The following is a 17,552-nucleotide window of genomic DNA, read 5'->3' as shown; positions in this document are numbered from 1 at the left end:
CCTCGCAAAGACAATTGCGACAAAAAGTAGGCGAATTTTCCCTTACTACAACACCGTCGCAGAATCCGTTGCAGTTCGGTCGCAATTCCGTTGCAATTTGCGAGGGAAATTAAATCCCTTGCAAACATCATAAGTCTGCAACGGAAACTAGCGAGGGAAAATATTGGCGACGGAAGTTCTCTCGCAAGATCTAGGACAAAAAATTGCAACTGAAAATTCATAATTTCCCTCGCAATTTGCAAGGGAATATATTCTCTCGCAATTAAATAACATATAAATCAAATTTATAAGGGACAAGGGCATAAATTAGTCGCCGCATCCTTTGTGGCAGATATTGAGTATGTGTAGTGACAGTAGTGTCTATGTTAGCTAATCATAGGAATGATAAGACTCTTTTGAAATTTAAGGTGTGTGCAAAAATGAATGAAAAGTGAGAAGCAGAGAAAAATGTCTGAAAGATTCCTTTTCCAACCACCCTCGTCGTCATCACTGTACAAATTAAATGAAAAGTGAGACATGCTTCCGGTGCCACCAAAAAGGGCATTGGTCTTTGTAGATGGACTTTAACCACTTAATTAAAAGTCAAGTCCACCCCAATAAAGAAAGCTAGGTTTCCCAATTCAAGATATTCAGCAGCCATTTTGAACGTGCGTGAATAGTATTTTGAAGACAAGGGAGTGCGAAAATCAGTCACTATAAGAGAAAATAGAGAGAACCATTTCAGAAACTTCACAGGAGAATTGATGAAGGAGCAATCTTTGATCATTCTACTATATATCCTCCATCTACCGTTCGGTCCAGCTGAGATTTTGTTGGCATATTCCCGACTCATCATTCTTCATATCCGACGGTGGCTTTTCTTGTTGGAGGTCTATAGCATCACCAGAAATTCCAAACCAAAGTGGTTTGTGTGTACGATTCTACTGAATCACAACGATCTTGAGAGAAAATTTTTTCTTAACTCTAAGTAAGGGTTACACGCATTTTACTTCATATCTAATGGTCAGTTGTTCGATGGGAGCTCTCGAGAAGGATTCGTGTAACTGCAAATAGAGGATGTCAGTATTCCTACTCTAATTTTGGGCAATGAGGTACAAAAGGGAATATCTATTTGCTCAACCATTGGATTGTCCTTAAAATTAGTCAGTGTCCTCCTATCTTGTATTTAACTAACTTGACCGTTGTGATTTTGGATGTTACTTCTGGTAGTTGGAATACATATTGGACAGGAGCTTGTTTATATGTATACCTCTTCAGTTTTTCGTATAACTTGTTGTTGAGTTATTTATTTAATGTTACCGTTGGGATTGTGTCGTCTCTCCATACTCTTCAGTTGTTTACATATTCTGGAGTTATGCAAAAGAACATCATTTAGAACGTGCAATTGTACGAGTGTGAGTGAGAATAAGAGGGAAATATCTGAAATAGACACGCTTCATCCACCCTTATCGTCATCACTGTACAAACGAATGAAAAATGACACTCATATATATATATATATATATATAACTTTGAATGTGTGTGAATAGCATTTTGATTAAAATAGTATAATTGAAATCAATCACGACAAGAGAAAATAGAGAAATAATTCATTCAGAAAATAGGCTAGTTTAAGAAAGGAAGGAGCAGCCTTTGATCATTCTTCGATATCTCTTACCGTCAGATCGAGCTGAGATTTTGTTGGCATATTCCCGACTCATGATTATTCATATCTAACAGTGGGTGTTATGGTTGCAGGTCTGTAGCGTCACCATAAATTCCAAAACTGAAGTGGTTTGTGTGTAGTATTCTGCTGTAGGCAGCAATATTGAGAGAAGGTTTTCTCTGAATTTCACTGTTGGATCTTGCTAAAATATTTTAAGGAATGGTTACACCCATTATACTTTATATCTACCGGTTAGTTTGTCGATTGGACCTCTCAAAGAGGAATCGTGCAACTACAATTAGAAATGGCTATGGTCTTGGTTTTTTGTTTCTCAATAGAACTTTATATGGTGAGGAGGAAACAGAAACAGAAAACACATGAATATATTCTTATTTTCTATTTTCTCTTAATATGACCCTATATGGGACCCACATATTTTCATATCAGTATACGTGATCAAATTATCTTGTACAATGTGAAAAATATTAACCTCACACACACATATAATTTTAAATTTTGGTAATCCTATGTTTACCAAAATGAAAGTCGGCAAAATTTTCAAATTTAGAAATTTCACAGTCATTTGCGAGGGGAAGTAATTAAGTTTGGAGATTTCTTATAATTATTGTGAGTATAAGATTCACAAGATGAAATGATATTTTCTTTGATTTCTGCTACAAAATATTATGATTGTCCATTTTTATTTAATTATATTAATATTTTTCTATTTCACTATATTTGTGAATTATATTTATAGAATAATTTTTATTATTTAATTTTCTATTTTTGATATTCCTTCTCAAGATTTTTGATATTTATATTCTATTGAATATATATATATATATATATATATATATATATATATATATATATATATATATATATATATATATATATATGGATTTGATGTTTGTTATTTTAAATGGCAAAAGTTATGTCATTTTAGGAGAGAGATGGACACAAAGAATGAAAATCATGGGAGAGAAAGTGTGTGGTTTTTTTTTATTTAAATTTTAAATAAAATATTTTTATTTTGTGTCTATCTCTCTTAAAATGACATAACTCTATGTCATTTAAAATGACAAACACTTTTTTCTATATATATATATATATATATATATATATATATATATATATTTTTTATAGTATTTATTCTTATTATTTTTTATTCTTATTAATATTATACCCTATTTATTCTATTTTTAAATTTAATATTTTTCTTTTTGTTTACGTATTATGTAGATTTTTTTTTATTTCTATTCTATGTTTTCACTTTCGCTCTTATTTTCACCACTTCCCTCCAATTTTTCCTCCCACTCACATTTCCCTCCTTTGAGAAGAGAGTTCCCTCCTTTCACTCTCCAGTTGTTTGGCTCCTTCTAGTTCCTTAGGGTCTCTCCGGTGGTCCGTCCGGCGTTCACCTCTTCCAAGGTAATAATATCCATGTTCATAGCTTTCAAAGACGGCGCCTTTTATGCTAACGATGCACTGAATCTATCATTATTGAAAACATAGAGATAAAGAGAGAAAGGAGAGTCTGAGATGGAATCAGAGGACAATGGTGCGCGTGGCGCGCGTGAGCGCACGACAAAGGAGGAAGATCTGATCTAGAGAAGCGTGAAGAAGCCTAAAGGTGAGGCGATGATTGATGAGGCCATGGATAATGAAATGCTAGAGAAGCAGGAAGTTGGAGCTAGTGAGGGTACTACAACCATCATCCCTGAGAAAGTGGTGCTCATGCAAGAGATGCCTGGTAAGAAGTTCGTCTCATACAGAGACAAGCTAATCCGGTTAAATGGTGGCGATAATAACTCAGAGAGCGAGGGGGGGATCGGATTGCGACCCAACGAAGGGAAGAAGAGGAAGACGGAGGTGAGGAGGATCTGGTCCAAAGTGTTGAGGACGATCCACTGTGTCCATCACTCCAATATTCTAAGAGCCAACATAAGGAAGACTGTAAACAATGGAGGAAGGCCCTAATTATCAAATTGTTGGGGAAAAGGATTGGGGCTCGATTCCTAATGGCAAGGTTACAGAGGCTATGGAATCTGGTCTCGACCTATGAGCTGATAGATCTGGATAATGGCTATCTTCTTCTGCGATTCCATGATGAGGGGGACTATTTGCATGTGCTGGAGGAAAGTCCATGGATTGTGGCTGATCACTAATTTGTGGTCCAGAGATGGTGTCCGTTTTTTGATCCATATGATGAGGGGTTTAAGAAACTGGCGGTATGGATAAGGGTACCTGGGCTCCCTATTGAATTTTATATGGCTCATTACATGTGGAAAATTGGTAACCTGTTTGGAAGGACTCTTAAAGTATATAGGAACTCCCTCCGCAGGAATGAGCTAGGAGATAATGTCATTACTGAGAGAGCAAAGTTTGCTCGAATTTGTGTGGAGGTGGATTTAAGGAAAAACTTTTTGTTGAAGTTTAAAATTGGAGATAGAGTGTTTCAAGTGGGTTATGAAGGCTTGCATTTAATATGATTTCAGTGTGGCATGTATGGCCACAGGAAAGACCAGTGTATAGTTAACCAGATCAGGGAGCAGGGTAAACAAATGGAAACAGATTCAGGAAACCAGAAATTAATGGAAGCAAAATTAGCTGAAACTTATAGGGAAAAGCCTAAGGAGGAGGAAGCTTTCGGCAGCTGGATGGTTATTCAGAGAAATAAGAGAGGAGGTAAAACCAAAGTTGTTCCAATGAAGAAGGTTCATGGAGAGGAAGATGGTGCTGCGGTTGACATGGCGAAACATGTGATGGAGAAAGTGGATATCACTATGGGACAGGCTAGGATTTCTGTTCCAAATCTACCTCAGGCTGAACCTAAGGAAGAGTTTAATCTTGCTAAGAAGCCTATTGTTGAGCCTAGTGGGGAAGCTGTGATTAAAGAGGGAAGTAAAGCTGATAAAGGAGGTAACTCTGAAATCTCTAGTCCTTGTCCTTCTCTAAAGTCTAGTAGGCTGGAAACTGGCAGACAAAAAAAAGGAATTCTAAAGGAGAGCAGAGGAAAAACTGGAACTAGTGGAGTGAAAAACACTAAAGGTGGGCCTTATGGTCATAAAAAGGGAGAAGTGGAAAATCTACCTCCCAATGTTACGGGGGGAGGTCCTGATTCATGAAGTAAATAGAAAAGCAGAATTAAAGAATTGTCAGTTGGATGTTGTAGTCCAGTGGAAGAGACAAGTCACGCCAGCATCAAGGGTAAAGGAGTGGATGTGTCTGCTGTGCTAAGCTCTGGCACTATCCCCCAGGAGGAGCAGGTTCGTGAGGTAAATTCTAACACCCTAAGGGGTGCTAGGACTCTGAATAATCTCTAAAAGGGGTGGTGTGGTCCCCATCTTTTAATAAAGTTATGTTTATTTGCTCTTGGAATTGTAGAGGGGTAGGGAAAAAAGAGTTCCCTGCCTTAGTTAGAGATATGACATATAGGTTAAATTTTAGTATTTTGGCTTTGTTTGAAACTAAAATTAGTGGTATTAGAGGGGACAGAATAATAAAGAAGCTTGGATTTTCTAAGAGCTTCAAAAAGGATGCAGTAGGATTCTCTGGAGGAATCTGGTTACTTTGGGATGAGAAGAAGGTGAAGGTGAAGGTGGAGATTATTGATGACCATCATCAATATATTCATACTAAGGTGCTTTATTTGGAGGAGATGAAATCTGAGTTTATCACTTTTGTTTATGGTAGTCCAAGAAGACTGGAGAAACAAACTTTGTGGTTGAATCTGGAGAGCATTGCTCAGGAGACTGATGGCCCTTGGCTGGTTTTAGGAGACTTCAATTCAGTTTTGAATGCTTCTGAAAAGATTGGGGGTAAGGAGATCTGCTGGAGTAGCCTAAATGATATACAGGAATGCTTCTCTAGCTGTGATATTAGTGACATTGGTTTCAAAGGTCCAGACTTTACATGGAAGAGGGGTAAACTCCAGGAAAGACTGGACAAAGCTTGTTCGAATGAGGCTTGGAATCTAAGTTGGCCTAATAGCATCCTATCTCATCTGCCCTATTTTAACTCAGATCATAGACATATCCTATTAATTCAGGATCAGGTTTATAAGATGGAAGATAAGGATAAACCATTTAGATTCTTGGCTTCCTGGATGACAGTGGAAGGCTTTGAGGAAGTGGTGAAGGATAGATGGAGCAATCAACCTGATTGGAATAATGCTAGGAGGTTGTTTGAAATGAAGGCTAAAGATTGGCATCATAATGTTTATAGGATGAATATCAAAAAGAAGAATAAAATATATGCTGGACTTAGTGGCATTGACAGCTATAAATCTGGCTTGTATGACCATAATATGGAGATTCTTCAAAGAAGCTTATGGATGGAACTTCAGGAGATTCTTGTGAGGGAGGAGTTAGCTTGGTTTCAAAGATCTTGATGTCATTGGCTTAAGTATGGAGACAAAAACACTAGGTTTTTTCATTCATCTACAGTTTCAATGAGGAGGCATAACAGAATTGTTGCTCTTAAAAAGGATGAAGGAAATTGGGTGGGTGACAAAGAAGACCTAATCAATATGGCTGTGAAGTATTTTGAAAATCTCTTTGCTGCGAATGAGGAGGAGCTAGAAGACTATCCTGTGAAAGGTCTCTTCCCTGGTCTAAGAATAAAGAGAAGGAAGTTATGTCCAGAACTCCCTCTCCTGAAGAGATCCAGAAGGTTATTTTCATAATGGGAAAATTTAAAGCCCCTGGGCCTGATGGGTTACAGGCTGTTTTCTTCCAATCTCACTGGCATATAGTGGGAGACTCTGTCTGTAGTTTGGTTTCTGAGATTTTTATGAACCCGAAGAAGGTGGAGGAGGTCAATAAAACACTGGTGTGCCTCATTCCCAAGAAAGAGAGTCCAGAGGGTATGAAGGACTTTAGACCTATAAGTCTTTGTAATGTAGTTTACAAGACTGTTACAAAGATCATAACTGAGAGGCTTAAGGAATTTATGCCTCGGATGGTGGCTCCCAATCAGTGCAGTTTTATAAAAGGGAGACAAAGTGCTGATAATATCATCATAGCTCAGGTAGTGGTCCATTCCATGAGAAAGAAAAAAGGGAATAAGGGGTGGATGATGCTGAAAGTGGATTTGGAGAAGGCCTATGATAGGCTTAGCTGGAGTTTTATCAAGGAGGCTTTGGAGGAAATAGGTATCAACAACAGTCTCACTGATCTAATCTATAATTGTATAGCCACCAGCAAAATGAATCTGTTGTGGAATGGAGGATTAACCAGGGATTTCGAACCAAAAAGAGGTATTAGACAAGGAGACCCATTATCTCATTACCTCTTTGTGCTGTGTGTTGAGAGGTTAGCCCACCTAATTCATCTAGTTGTGGACTCTAAGGCTTGGAAGCCTGTCTTCCTGAATAAGAGGGCTCCCCCTTTATCCCATTTGTTTTTTGCAGATGACATCATATTATGTGCAGAAGCACACTGTGGATCAAGCTTTTATCATCAATCAGGTGCTGAAGCTTTTCTCTGCGGCATCAGGACAGAAAATCAGTGCAAGCAAGTCGAGAGTTATGTTTTCAAGCAATGTGGGTGCAACTAGAGCTCATGAGATTGGTGAAAAACTTGGAGTGGGGATTACTAATGATTTGGGCAAGTACCTTGGTGTCAATCTGAGTCATAAAAGAGTCTCTAGGAACTCTCTCATTAATGTAATGGAAAGGGTGCATAGTAGACTTTCTTCATGGAACCAGTCTACTCTCTCTTTGGCTGGGAGAATCACCTTGGCTAAGTCTGTCTTGGAGGCCCTCCCAGCTTATACAATACAATCAACCATCATTCCTGTGAATGTCTGTAAAGAGGTTGAGAAACTGACCAGGAATTTTATTTGGGGATCAAACTCTGATAAAAAGAAGATTCACCTGGTTAACTGGAGCAGTGTTTGTAGATCCAAGGAGGAAGGAGGGCTAGGATTAAGAGACCAAAGAATAGTAAACAAAGCCTTCTCCATGAAAATCAGATATGGAATGTTGACTAATAAAGACACCTTATGGGCTAAAATCCTTCGAAGAAAATATAAGGTGAGTAGTGACCTTATGCCTGTTCTGAAAGAAGATGAGAATGGATCCAGTACTTGGAAGGGAATTTGTAAGAACTGGAGCTGTGTTCAGAATGGCTCAAGGATCTGTATTGGTAATAGGTACAATACAAAGTTTTGGTGGGATAGATGGGTTCCTGGTGTGGGACGACTTATTGATGGGGTGAAAAAACCAGTTCCGGATGGGGATAAGGAGTGGATGGTGGCTGACTGCTTGAATCAAGAGGGAAGCTGGCAATGGTCCAAATTTGACCAATTCATTGAAGATGAGGCTATCAGAATCATTGAAAATATTCATCCTCCCTCTGATGCTAATGGAGCTGACTTGGTAATGTGGAACCATTCTTCAATAGGTATGTTCACAGTGAAATCAGCTTATGATTCTTTAATTCCTCCTCTGACTAGAAATGATTGCAATAAGTGGTATCTAGCCTGGGATAGAGAGGGCCCCCAAAGAGTAAAAGCTTTTCTCTGGTTATTGATTGGTGGGAACTTACTCACAAATGAAAGAAGAAATAGAATGAGCTTATATGCCGATGCCAGCTGTAGTAGATGCAATAACCCTGTGGAAGATATGTTGTAAGGGAAGGATTGTAAGGGATATGCCAGCTGTAACCATATATTCAGAGAGTGTGGTTGGACCCAACAAATTTAGAGGATATGTTGTAAGGGAATGATTGTTAGATACTCCAACACTAGTGGATTCAAAGAGTGGATAGAAGAGAATTTAAACAGGAAGAAAACCAACTTGGATTGGAGGAGATTCTTTGGTGTCATGTGCTGGTTAATATGGCAGGAAAGAAACAGCTTTATCTTCAATAATTCTAGAAACCATCCCATAGATATGGTTTACAAAGCTTCGAAATTTGTTCAGGATTTAATGGTGGCTGATAACATGCTGTTGAAAGCTGGTCTTCTTCCTGAAAGGAGAAAAGAGGTTAGTATTTTTTAGAAACATCCCTCTCCTAATTGGATCAAAATCAACTCAGATGGAGCATGTCTCAATAAGGGAGCTTCAATTAGCTGTGGGGGTGTAATTAGGAACTATGCTGGGGAATGGATTGCTGGCTTCTCAAAGAGGATTTGATGTGGGAATGTGTTGTTGGCTGAAGTTTGGGGTATGGTTATTGGATTGGAATGGGCCTGGGAAATGGGCTATCAACAGGTGGTTCTGGAGACAGATTCCATGGAAGCTTTGAAGATTGCTCAGAATGGATGCCCTGAGTTTCATCCCTGTCATATGTTGATAATCAGAATTAAGCAAGCTCTTGAGAGGAACTGGAAGGTGGAATTATCCCACACTCACAGAGAAGGGAATACAGTTGTTGATTGGTTGGCTGGGCATGCTCCCGAATTGGATTGGAACGTAGTTTGGTATAGAAATCCTCCTGTTGGATGTAGTGATTTGCTTTTAGATGACTGTCTGGGTGTAGGAGAACCCAGACCTGAGTAGCTTGTTTTTGTCTTGTTAACTTTCATACTTATACACACAAAAAAGACGCGCCTTTTATTTGTGCTCCCCAATATCTGATTTTTTTCACTTTTTCATTGTGTAGTTCACCTATCTTCGCAACCACCGTGTCCCGTGGCAGTGACTTATTCCAAGGTGGTTTCTTGCTTTATTATCAATTTGGTGGTATTGATGCATTGTGTCTACTCTGTGACTTGAGCAATTTTTTCTGATATATACTTGTCGTGCATTAAGCATCGTGGTTCTCCCCTTCCTTGCGCAAGTCCCTAGTTAGGGCAAAGTTCTGGTTTGTGGGGAAACCTCAAACTGCATTAAACTTCATAGTGTTTTGTGGAATAGGGAATCTTGGATGTTTTGAAGATTAGGTATTGGATGATCCTCCTCCTTCCACGGTCCGCCTAGCAAGCTGTGATAACAATTTGGCTTTGTTCCTCATTTCCTCTGCCTTTTCCCCAGCCATTATCCTTTTTACAGCCTTCTCCACCGCATCCCATTTAATAGTTTTCCCCACAATTCGTACCTATTTTTTAGCTCCAACAAGTACCCCAATTTTAAGGACTTTAATTTGTAGATGTGGAACTTTAACTTGTAGTTACTTAAGCTCTGTGAAATTAAAAACAATGGTAAAAGTACGAAGAAACTAGTTTGAAAAAACACAAACTATAATCATAATTAGAATAGGAGCAGCTCTCTTTGACCTTAACTCTTGACTCAAGACAACAAAGAAATTCAAACCACACTCAACAGAGAACTTCAAACCACACTCAATTTTAATGATTGGCATTTGCAGTATTCTCATTGTGGTAGCATTTGTAGCTGATGAAAATCTCCATTGTATTGGGACACTCGGGGCATTTTATGGTCTCTGGTAACTTTCCCGCAACAATAGGAATCTCAAGGTGTGAGCAGCGATGAGTGGTTCTCACAATCCTCTCATGGTATTCATTGAAGGAGAACTCAAATCCCTTCTTGATCACAACCTCTTTACATTTCTCAAACTCTTCCACAGTCTTCAAGATTGTGGTTCCATGACCAGCATAGATGACCCTTTGCTGTGGAGAGCCCATCCAGTTTTATTCTTGTATAACAGCATCTTTTTGCACTTCTTGAGTCATTGCATCAACTGTCTTGTGAGCCTTAGTCACAAACAAACTCTCAATGCCACTCCAAAACCGGTTTATAAGGCTTTTATCTTCCTTTTCCACGCAGAACAACTCAATTGAAATCTTTGCCTCTTTTAAGGTGGCATCATTTGCAATCGCGTACTTAGTTGATGAATGCATTATACGCAAGACCTGCTTCTAAGCTCACCAAATATGCTTCTCCATTATTAATTGACTCCAGAAAATATTGGGCTTCGTCTCTTTTGACACTAAAGACACAAGATATTAATTCAGAGTCATATATCACTATATAACATTGGAGTGTTGCTTCATTTTCAATTGCTTATTTGCTTCAATGTTGAATATGTTGCCATTGTTACCACCAACTTATTTGCTTCAATTGATGACTATTCCATGTTACTTGCCAGTCTTTCTTCTCTTCATTCCACCATCTCTCCTCACAATTACCTTGTGAATTCAGAATATAGATTATGAAGCCAATTTCATCTACTTTGGTAAAATAGAAGCCAACGTTTCCTTGCCCATCCTTGTGAAATTACTTTTATTTTATTTGTTGGAATTATTTGTTATGACATTCTGAAATATGCTTTGATCCATTGCATACTTTATGACTTTTTGATTGATATAAACCAAATTATAATTTTCATTATGATTGGCCTTTTATTTTTCTCTAAAATAATAGAGCGGTGCTTCAATTTTTGTATAATGACCGGTACCATTTACAAATTTTTGTTCAAAAAATTATCCATGAGATGGCTTCATGATTCACTTATTTTTTTTTTTTTGAAAATTTATTACGTGCATTCCATTAATGTATTAATTCATCAATCTTTTTGGATACTACTTGGTAGCAATGTGAATCTTATATATCTTATCATAATTATTTGGAAGGTATGAAACAAAAGTTTGTATATATTAGATTCTGTGCTCGTAAGAAGATATGTTTTATACCTTTAATTGATTTAATAGAAAAAACTTTAGAAAAAATAAAGATTATTTTACGTTTGAAACATGACATAAGTTTTAACATGAGCTTATACTCATATTTAAAAATAACTTGTATACATATAAAAAAGAAAATAACTTACTAATAAAAGATTATGAGCATGCATTAATCAAATTCTCTTTTCGCTGATGGTGATGATTTGATTATCGTGTCTCTTGTATTGTTTTAAATTTAATCTTTTGTATCTCTGTTCCCTTTATAAAATTGGTGTATCAATTGAAGGTCCTCAATTATGGTATGTTGTTTATATTATAAATTCATACATGTTATTAACTATAATAATAATAATTATTATTATTATATATAATGTACTCCCCAGTTCCCTCCTTCTTACTTTTATTTTATTTTTTTCTTTCTTTAAATATTCAACTTCATTGCCAAATCTGGTAAAATAAATAAATAAAAAATCTGAATTCGAAAGCTTTCCCTTTTTACAACTTATAGAATTACAAACGTTTTGTATAATAGAAACAAAGGCTAAGTTTTGTATAATAGGAACACATGTTTTAAATATGATTCTTATTTTTACATTTTTAACCTTTTTTGATTTTAAAATGTATTTTTTATTTTATAATATTCAAATACCTATATTATTATTATTCTTACTATTTAGGTATTTATCTCTATATTTTACGTTGATTTGAGTTTGTCTTTATAAATTATTCATTAACGCATTAAATTTTATTTATGTGTAAAATTATTTTTTTCATAATTTATATTTATTAATATATTAATACTTGAGGGACTAAATATTAAATGGTGTATTAAAAATTGATTGGACTATTATAATTACTATAATATATTGCTGAAAACTTGATTTGCAATGGTTTGTTGGAATACTAATGATTTGTGAATTTGGCGCAGTTGGATCTTGTCTGGGATATTCTCTTCTGCATCCTTAGCACGTGCCATTTGTTTTCAACAGTCGTTTTTTGTATATTGAGGTAACAATCTACAAAGCATATATAATTGTGTGTTTGCGTTATTATGCATACCAAAGTAAACATGTTACTATTTGACGTTTATTTTCCCTACGAGGGTTTATGTCATGTTTTACATATCCACATGTGTGCTGGTTTTTCTTAACTTGTAGGAAAACTATCAAAAGCTTGATGATGAGAGGTCCACTCAGGCGCCGACAGACGGTCAGTCCAGCTCCTCCTATTCCGACAATGGGAGCATGTTCATTACTACTGCATGTGGATTCAACAAGAAAGAAAGGGTGGTAGGGCTGTGAGGATATGCGAGCCGGCTGAAGCCTAGTAAGCGACCTTCTTCCCAGGCTGAAAGTGTTTCTGCAGGTAAACTCAAATCATAGTTAATTCTTTCATGTTTTCAATATCTATTATATTTATATTAAGCAAAAAATTTAACTTATTGTTTTATAATAATGTATTCTCATATGAGCTTAAAAGGATGAGGGGATCCCAGCTAGAGAATCAACAGAAGATGTCCCAGCTTGAGGAGCAACTGCATGCTGCGACAGAGCAACTGACTCAGCAAGCATACATCATGAAACAAATGCAGGAACAACTCCGACTTTTAATGCAGGAGAAGGAAGACAACTGCAAGAAGATGAAGGGACCAGCGTCGGATAATGACCATGATGACTTTGCTAGGACTTTAGAGGCATACTAGTTATTTTTTGTATGTTTTATTCTATTTAGGACTTTAGAGACATTTAAGTTATGTTTATTTATTTTATTTATTTTTTAGGATTGTTGTTGCTCACTTTTGTTGATACACCTTTTGATTTTAATTTGATTATTTATCCAGTATTTTTTAGGATTACTATTGCTCAGTGATGTATTTATGTTCATTTGAAACCCTTGCTGTTTATAGGAAAATTAAAAAAAATTAGTACATTATTTAATTTTTTTTATTTTTTTTAATTCCTAAATTTGCAAGGGAAATTTTAATATTTTCGTTGCAAAGTTCGCAGTCTTTTGCTAGTGAATTTTTATAAATTCCCTTGCAAATTTCGTGGGATTTAGTATATTTTCGTTGCAGTTTCAGTAGCATATTGCGAGGGAAATTTAAATCATTCCCTTGCAAATTTGCGATGGAAATTTCCCCCGCAAATTTCATCGCAACCTGCGACGGAATAATAATGTTGTAGTGGGGTCTGCTGTTCGCGACGAAAATGTAGTTTTTTGCATGGAAAAATTTTCCTAGCAGTTTGCGAGGGATTTTTGTTTCCACAAATTTATCTTGCAAATATCTTTGCGAGGAGGCTTTTACCGAGGAACCTTTTACCCTCACAAATTTCGTCGCAGACTGTTTTTGCAAGGGAATTTTGCGAGGGATATTTTCCCTCGGAGATTCTGAATTTTCTGGTAGTGCTTATTAATTCTAAAAAAAATATTAGGGCTATTTTAGCTATAAAAAAAAGGTGATCCAAACTTTTTTAAAGAAAGTCGGCAATTTTTTAATCTAAATTTTATATTAATTTGAAAATAAAAATATCAAAAGTTAATTTATTTTAATTAAAAATGGTTATTTAAGTAGTCATAGTTTATTAATTTCATGGTTTTTAAGTTTATTAATTTAATGGTTTTTATTTAAAGACATTTTAGCTATAACAACTTACTTATCATACCTATTCAAATGGATCATTCTTTTAATATTATTTTTGGACTAATTAATTTGTAAAATAAAAATATTAAAAATTAATTAAAAAGAATTAATTAAGTTACGACAACTATTAAATCTTTTGACTTTAATTTAGGCCATTTTGATTATGAGAATAGGCTATCCAAAAAAAAGTGGATCTTCTCATGTATGAATTATTAAATGATACATGAAAGAATCTTTTTATAATTTTTCTATTTTATTCTTTTTTCCTGATTTTTTTTATTTTTTTATAAATTTTTAAAATCACAAACACTTAATTTGCTTTAATCGAAGGGATAAGTACTTATGAGTTATAACAACTTAGCAATCATGTAAACTTTTTTTTTTTTTTTGGTACCCTAAAGGGGTAGAAAACCCCCACAAGAAAAGCCTAACTAGGCTCAATACAATGAGATCGACCAAACCCACCCAAATCAGCTAAATACAAGAAATAAATCCCCGCAGGAGGGGAAGGGAAAATACAACAATCCTCCATCTCCGGATTCAACAAAAGGAAGTTAGCCAACCAATTCGCACATCAATTTCCTTCTCTGTACGAGTATTTAATAACAACATACCACTCTTTATTCATCCAAGCTCGTATACGAGTAATAATATGATACTCACAGGCTGGCTTACTACTTGCAGTAATCCACGTGACCGCTGTTGCAGAGTCACTTTCAATAACTAACTTCCTCCAGCCATTGTCCCAAGTCATTTGAATACCTTTCAAGATACCCCATAATTCTGCCATAATAGCATTACAATGACCAATTCTGTAGGAGAAACCAGAAAGCCATTGACCAGAACTATTACGAAACACGCCCCCCACAGGCAGCCAGACCCGGGTTCCCTTTCGCAGCACCATCAGAATTTAATTTCACCCAACCATCTTCTGGAAATTTCCAAACAATGGGGACCTCTACCCTACTAGGCCTAGATATAATAGAATCCTTCATACTAAAAACATCCCAAATTTCCTTCGAATGGGTAACAACTGCCTGCAAACTATAAGCATTATACAAACCATGATTTCCATGAAGTTTATCATTTCTCCACCGCCAAGCAAGCCAAAGAATTACTGCAAAATGGATACACCAAGGGACACCCCTATCATCGACTTGTGCACTTGAAGATTTGAAAGCAACCAGCCATCTAAATCCAATAGAAAGAAAGACTGGCAGTAGCGTTGAGCTCCCATCTTAACCAATAATTACGAATACAAAAACAGTCACGTAAAACATGAATGATTGACTCATCCTCCACTTGACAAACACAGCAAAGAGGATCCCCCATATTCATGTGGTTTAGGCGCAAATTTGTTAGTAACCGACCATGAGCAACCTTCCATATGAAGACTTGAATTTTATGAGGGCCCTTCCAATCCCAAATAAACTTCCAGATATTAGAATTAATCGACATCCCACTCTTATACCCAGCTAGCAGTTTATAAATCTCCTTGACCGAAACATTCCCATTCCCAGCCATGTTCCATTTAAATTGATCACACCCATCTAGAGAATGAGGTGGAAGTATACTGCGAATAACTAGCATATGTTCCGCAGCAAGCCAATTAGAAAGTACCTGAATATTCCAGTTTCCCGAGGAATCCACTTAGTCAGCTACTGATTTGGATGCCTCCTCTCAAGGAATTGGAGCTAAGGATACATCCATAAGCCTTACGGATCCCCCAACCCACCTATCCTTCCAGAACTGAACCGTAGACCCATCAGCAATTTCCCAACTCGAGTGGGCATCCATCTTCCTCCAAATATGACAGATGTGTTTCCAAAAAGCTGAATCACCAGTCCTGCAAGAAAAAATTTCCATACCTGATTTGTTAGGAGAGTATTTTGCTAACAAGACTTTTACCCATAGAGCATGAGGATTTGAAAAAATACTCCAAGCAATTTTGGCCATAAAAGCATCATTGACAATAGCCATCTTCCTTAGCCCTGAACCCCCTTCAGCCTTCGATTTAGTTAGAGTATCCCAGCTAATCAGATGCATCTTCCTTTGCCCATCCTTATCTCCCCAAATAAATTTCCTTTGGATTTTTTTCCAACTCAGCACAAATACCATTAGGCAATCTACCACACTACATTTGAAAAGATGGAATAGAAGCCAAAACAGATTTTGTCAAAGTTATCTGACCATCTTGGGACAAACAATGAGCTTTCCACCCAGACAGTCTATTATTCACTCTAACAATAATTTCTTCATAGTGTTTCTTTGAAACCCTCCCATGCTTCATCCAAGCTCCAAGATATCTCCCCATATTGGTGACTCTTCTAAACCCACTAGTCTCAGCAATTCTAGAGGCCAGCCCTTCGTCCGTATTTTTAGAGAAATAAATACAGCTTTTCTGCACACTAATTTTTTGCCCAAAAGCCTCCTCAATCAGATTCAAACATTTCATCATAATTTGAATTTGGTCATCACTAGCTTCAGCAAACAACATCAAATCATCAGCAAACATCAGATGGGATATCGGAGGACCCCCCTTTCCAATTCTCATTGGCTTCCAAAGGTGCCCACTAACAGCAGTCTCAATAATATGGGATAATTTTTCCATTCCCAATACAAATAAATATGGAGACATAGGATCACCTTGACGGATTCCCCTAGATGGCTGGAATTCCTGAGTCATGCCACCATTCCACAAAATATTAATAGAAGGAGACTGAATAGATGCCATAATAATATCTAGCAGATTGGTTGGGATCTTCACCTCCTCCAGTGTCTTTTGAATGAAGCCCCAGTTCATTCTGTCATAGGCTTTTTCAAGATCTATTTTAATGGCCATAAAAGCCTTCCTGCTTCTCATTCTGTGCATGCTATGAATAAGCTCTTGAACTATCACAATATTATCCTGAATTTGCCTGCCAGGAACAAAACTAACCTGGTTGGGAGAAATTAGCTTTTCCAAACTAGGCTTTAGCCTCTGAACCACTAACTTAGACACCAATTTGTACAAGACCGGGCAAAGAGAGATGGGTCTAAACTCCTTGATATGGGAAGGGCTTTGAACTTTTGGAATAAGTACAAGCAAACTAGAGTTTATCGTTTTGATCAAATCAGGATTCCTCCACACCTCATGCACAAAACTAACCACCTGATTCTTCAAAGTATCCCAATTACGTTGGAAAAATAAAGCAGGGAATCCATCCACCCCTGGTGCCTTAAGGGGTTGCATGTCAAAAATACACATTCTGATGTCCTCACCACTTGGCATTCTAGCCATATCAGATATATCATTAACCGGCAGAGCAGGCCACATATTTGAAGATTCCAACCACCTCCTATTAACCACATCTTCAGTAAACAGGGTGACATAAAAGGCAAGAATCATTCTCTTAAGGACCTTCACATCAGATATCCAGACATTAGCATCATTCTTAAGCCTGGTTATCCTGTTGCAGTTTCTTCTAATCACAGTATTAAGATGATAAAATTGGGTATTACGATCACCATCCTCTAACCACTTTTGTCTTGATTTCTGAAACCACAAGAGCTCCTCATCCGCTAACACTCCTTGCAACTGCCGCTGTAATTCAGCTTCAATTCTTTTCAGATGACTAGAATCCCTATTAACCAATTGATTCTGGATATGAGAAATCTTCCTCAAGATCTTTTCTT

At 36.8% G+C, this 17,552-nt stretch overlaps 1 protein-coding gene across 1 annotated transcript; it reads left to right on the top strand.

The window, feature by feature from the left end:
- Positions 1-5,072: 5,072 nt before the first annotated feature.
- On the top strand, positions 5,073-6,038 carry LOC133305628 (uncharacterized). Its single transcript, XM_061505887.1, has one exon. The coding sequence runs from the start codon at positions 5,073-5,075 to the stop codon at positions 6,036-6,038; it is 966 nt and encodes a 321-aa protein (XP_061361871.1).
- The last annotated feature ends 11,514 nt before the right edge of the window (positions 6,039-17,552 follow it).

This window comes from Gastrolobium bilobum, unplaced genomic scaffold (assembly GCF_033153095.1).
Source record: "Gastrolobium bilobum isolate Gb01-03AN ecotype WA unplaced genomic scaffold, APGP_CSIRO_Gbil_v1 utg16477, whole genome shotgun sequence".
Taxonomy (NCBI): domain Eukaryota; kingdom Viridiplantae; phylum Streptophyta; class Magnoliopsida; order Fabales; family Fabaceae; genus Gastrolobium; species Gastrolobium bilobum.
Note: the sequence above shows the minus strand (reverse complement) of the source record. Positions and strands in the feature narration are given on the sequence as shown.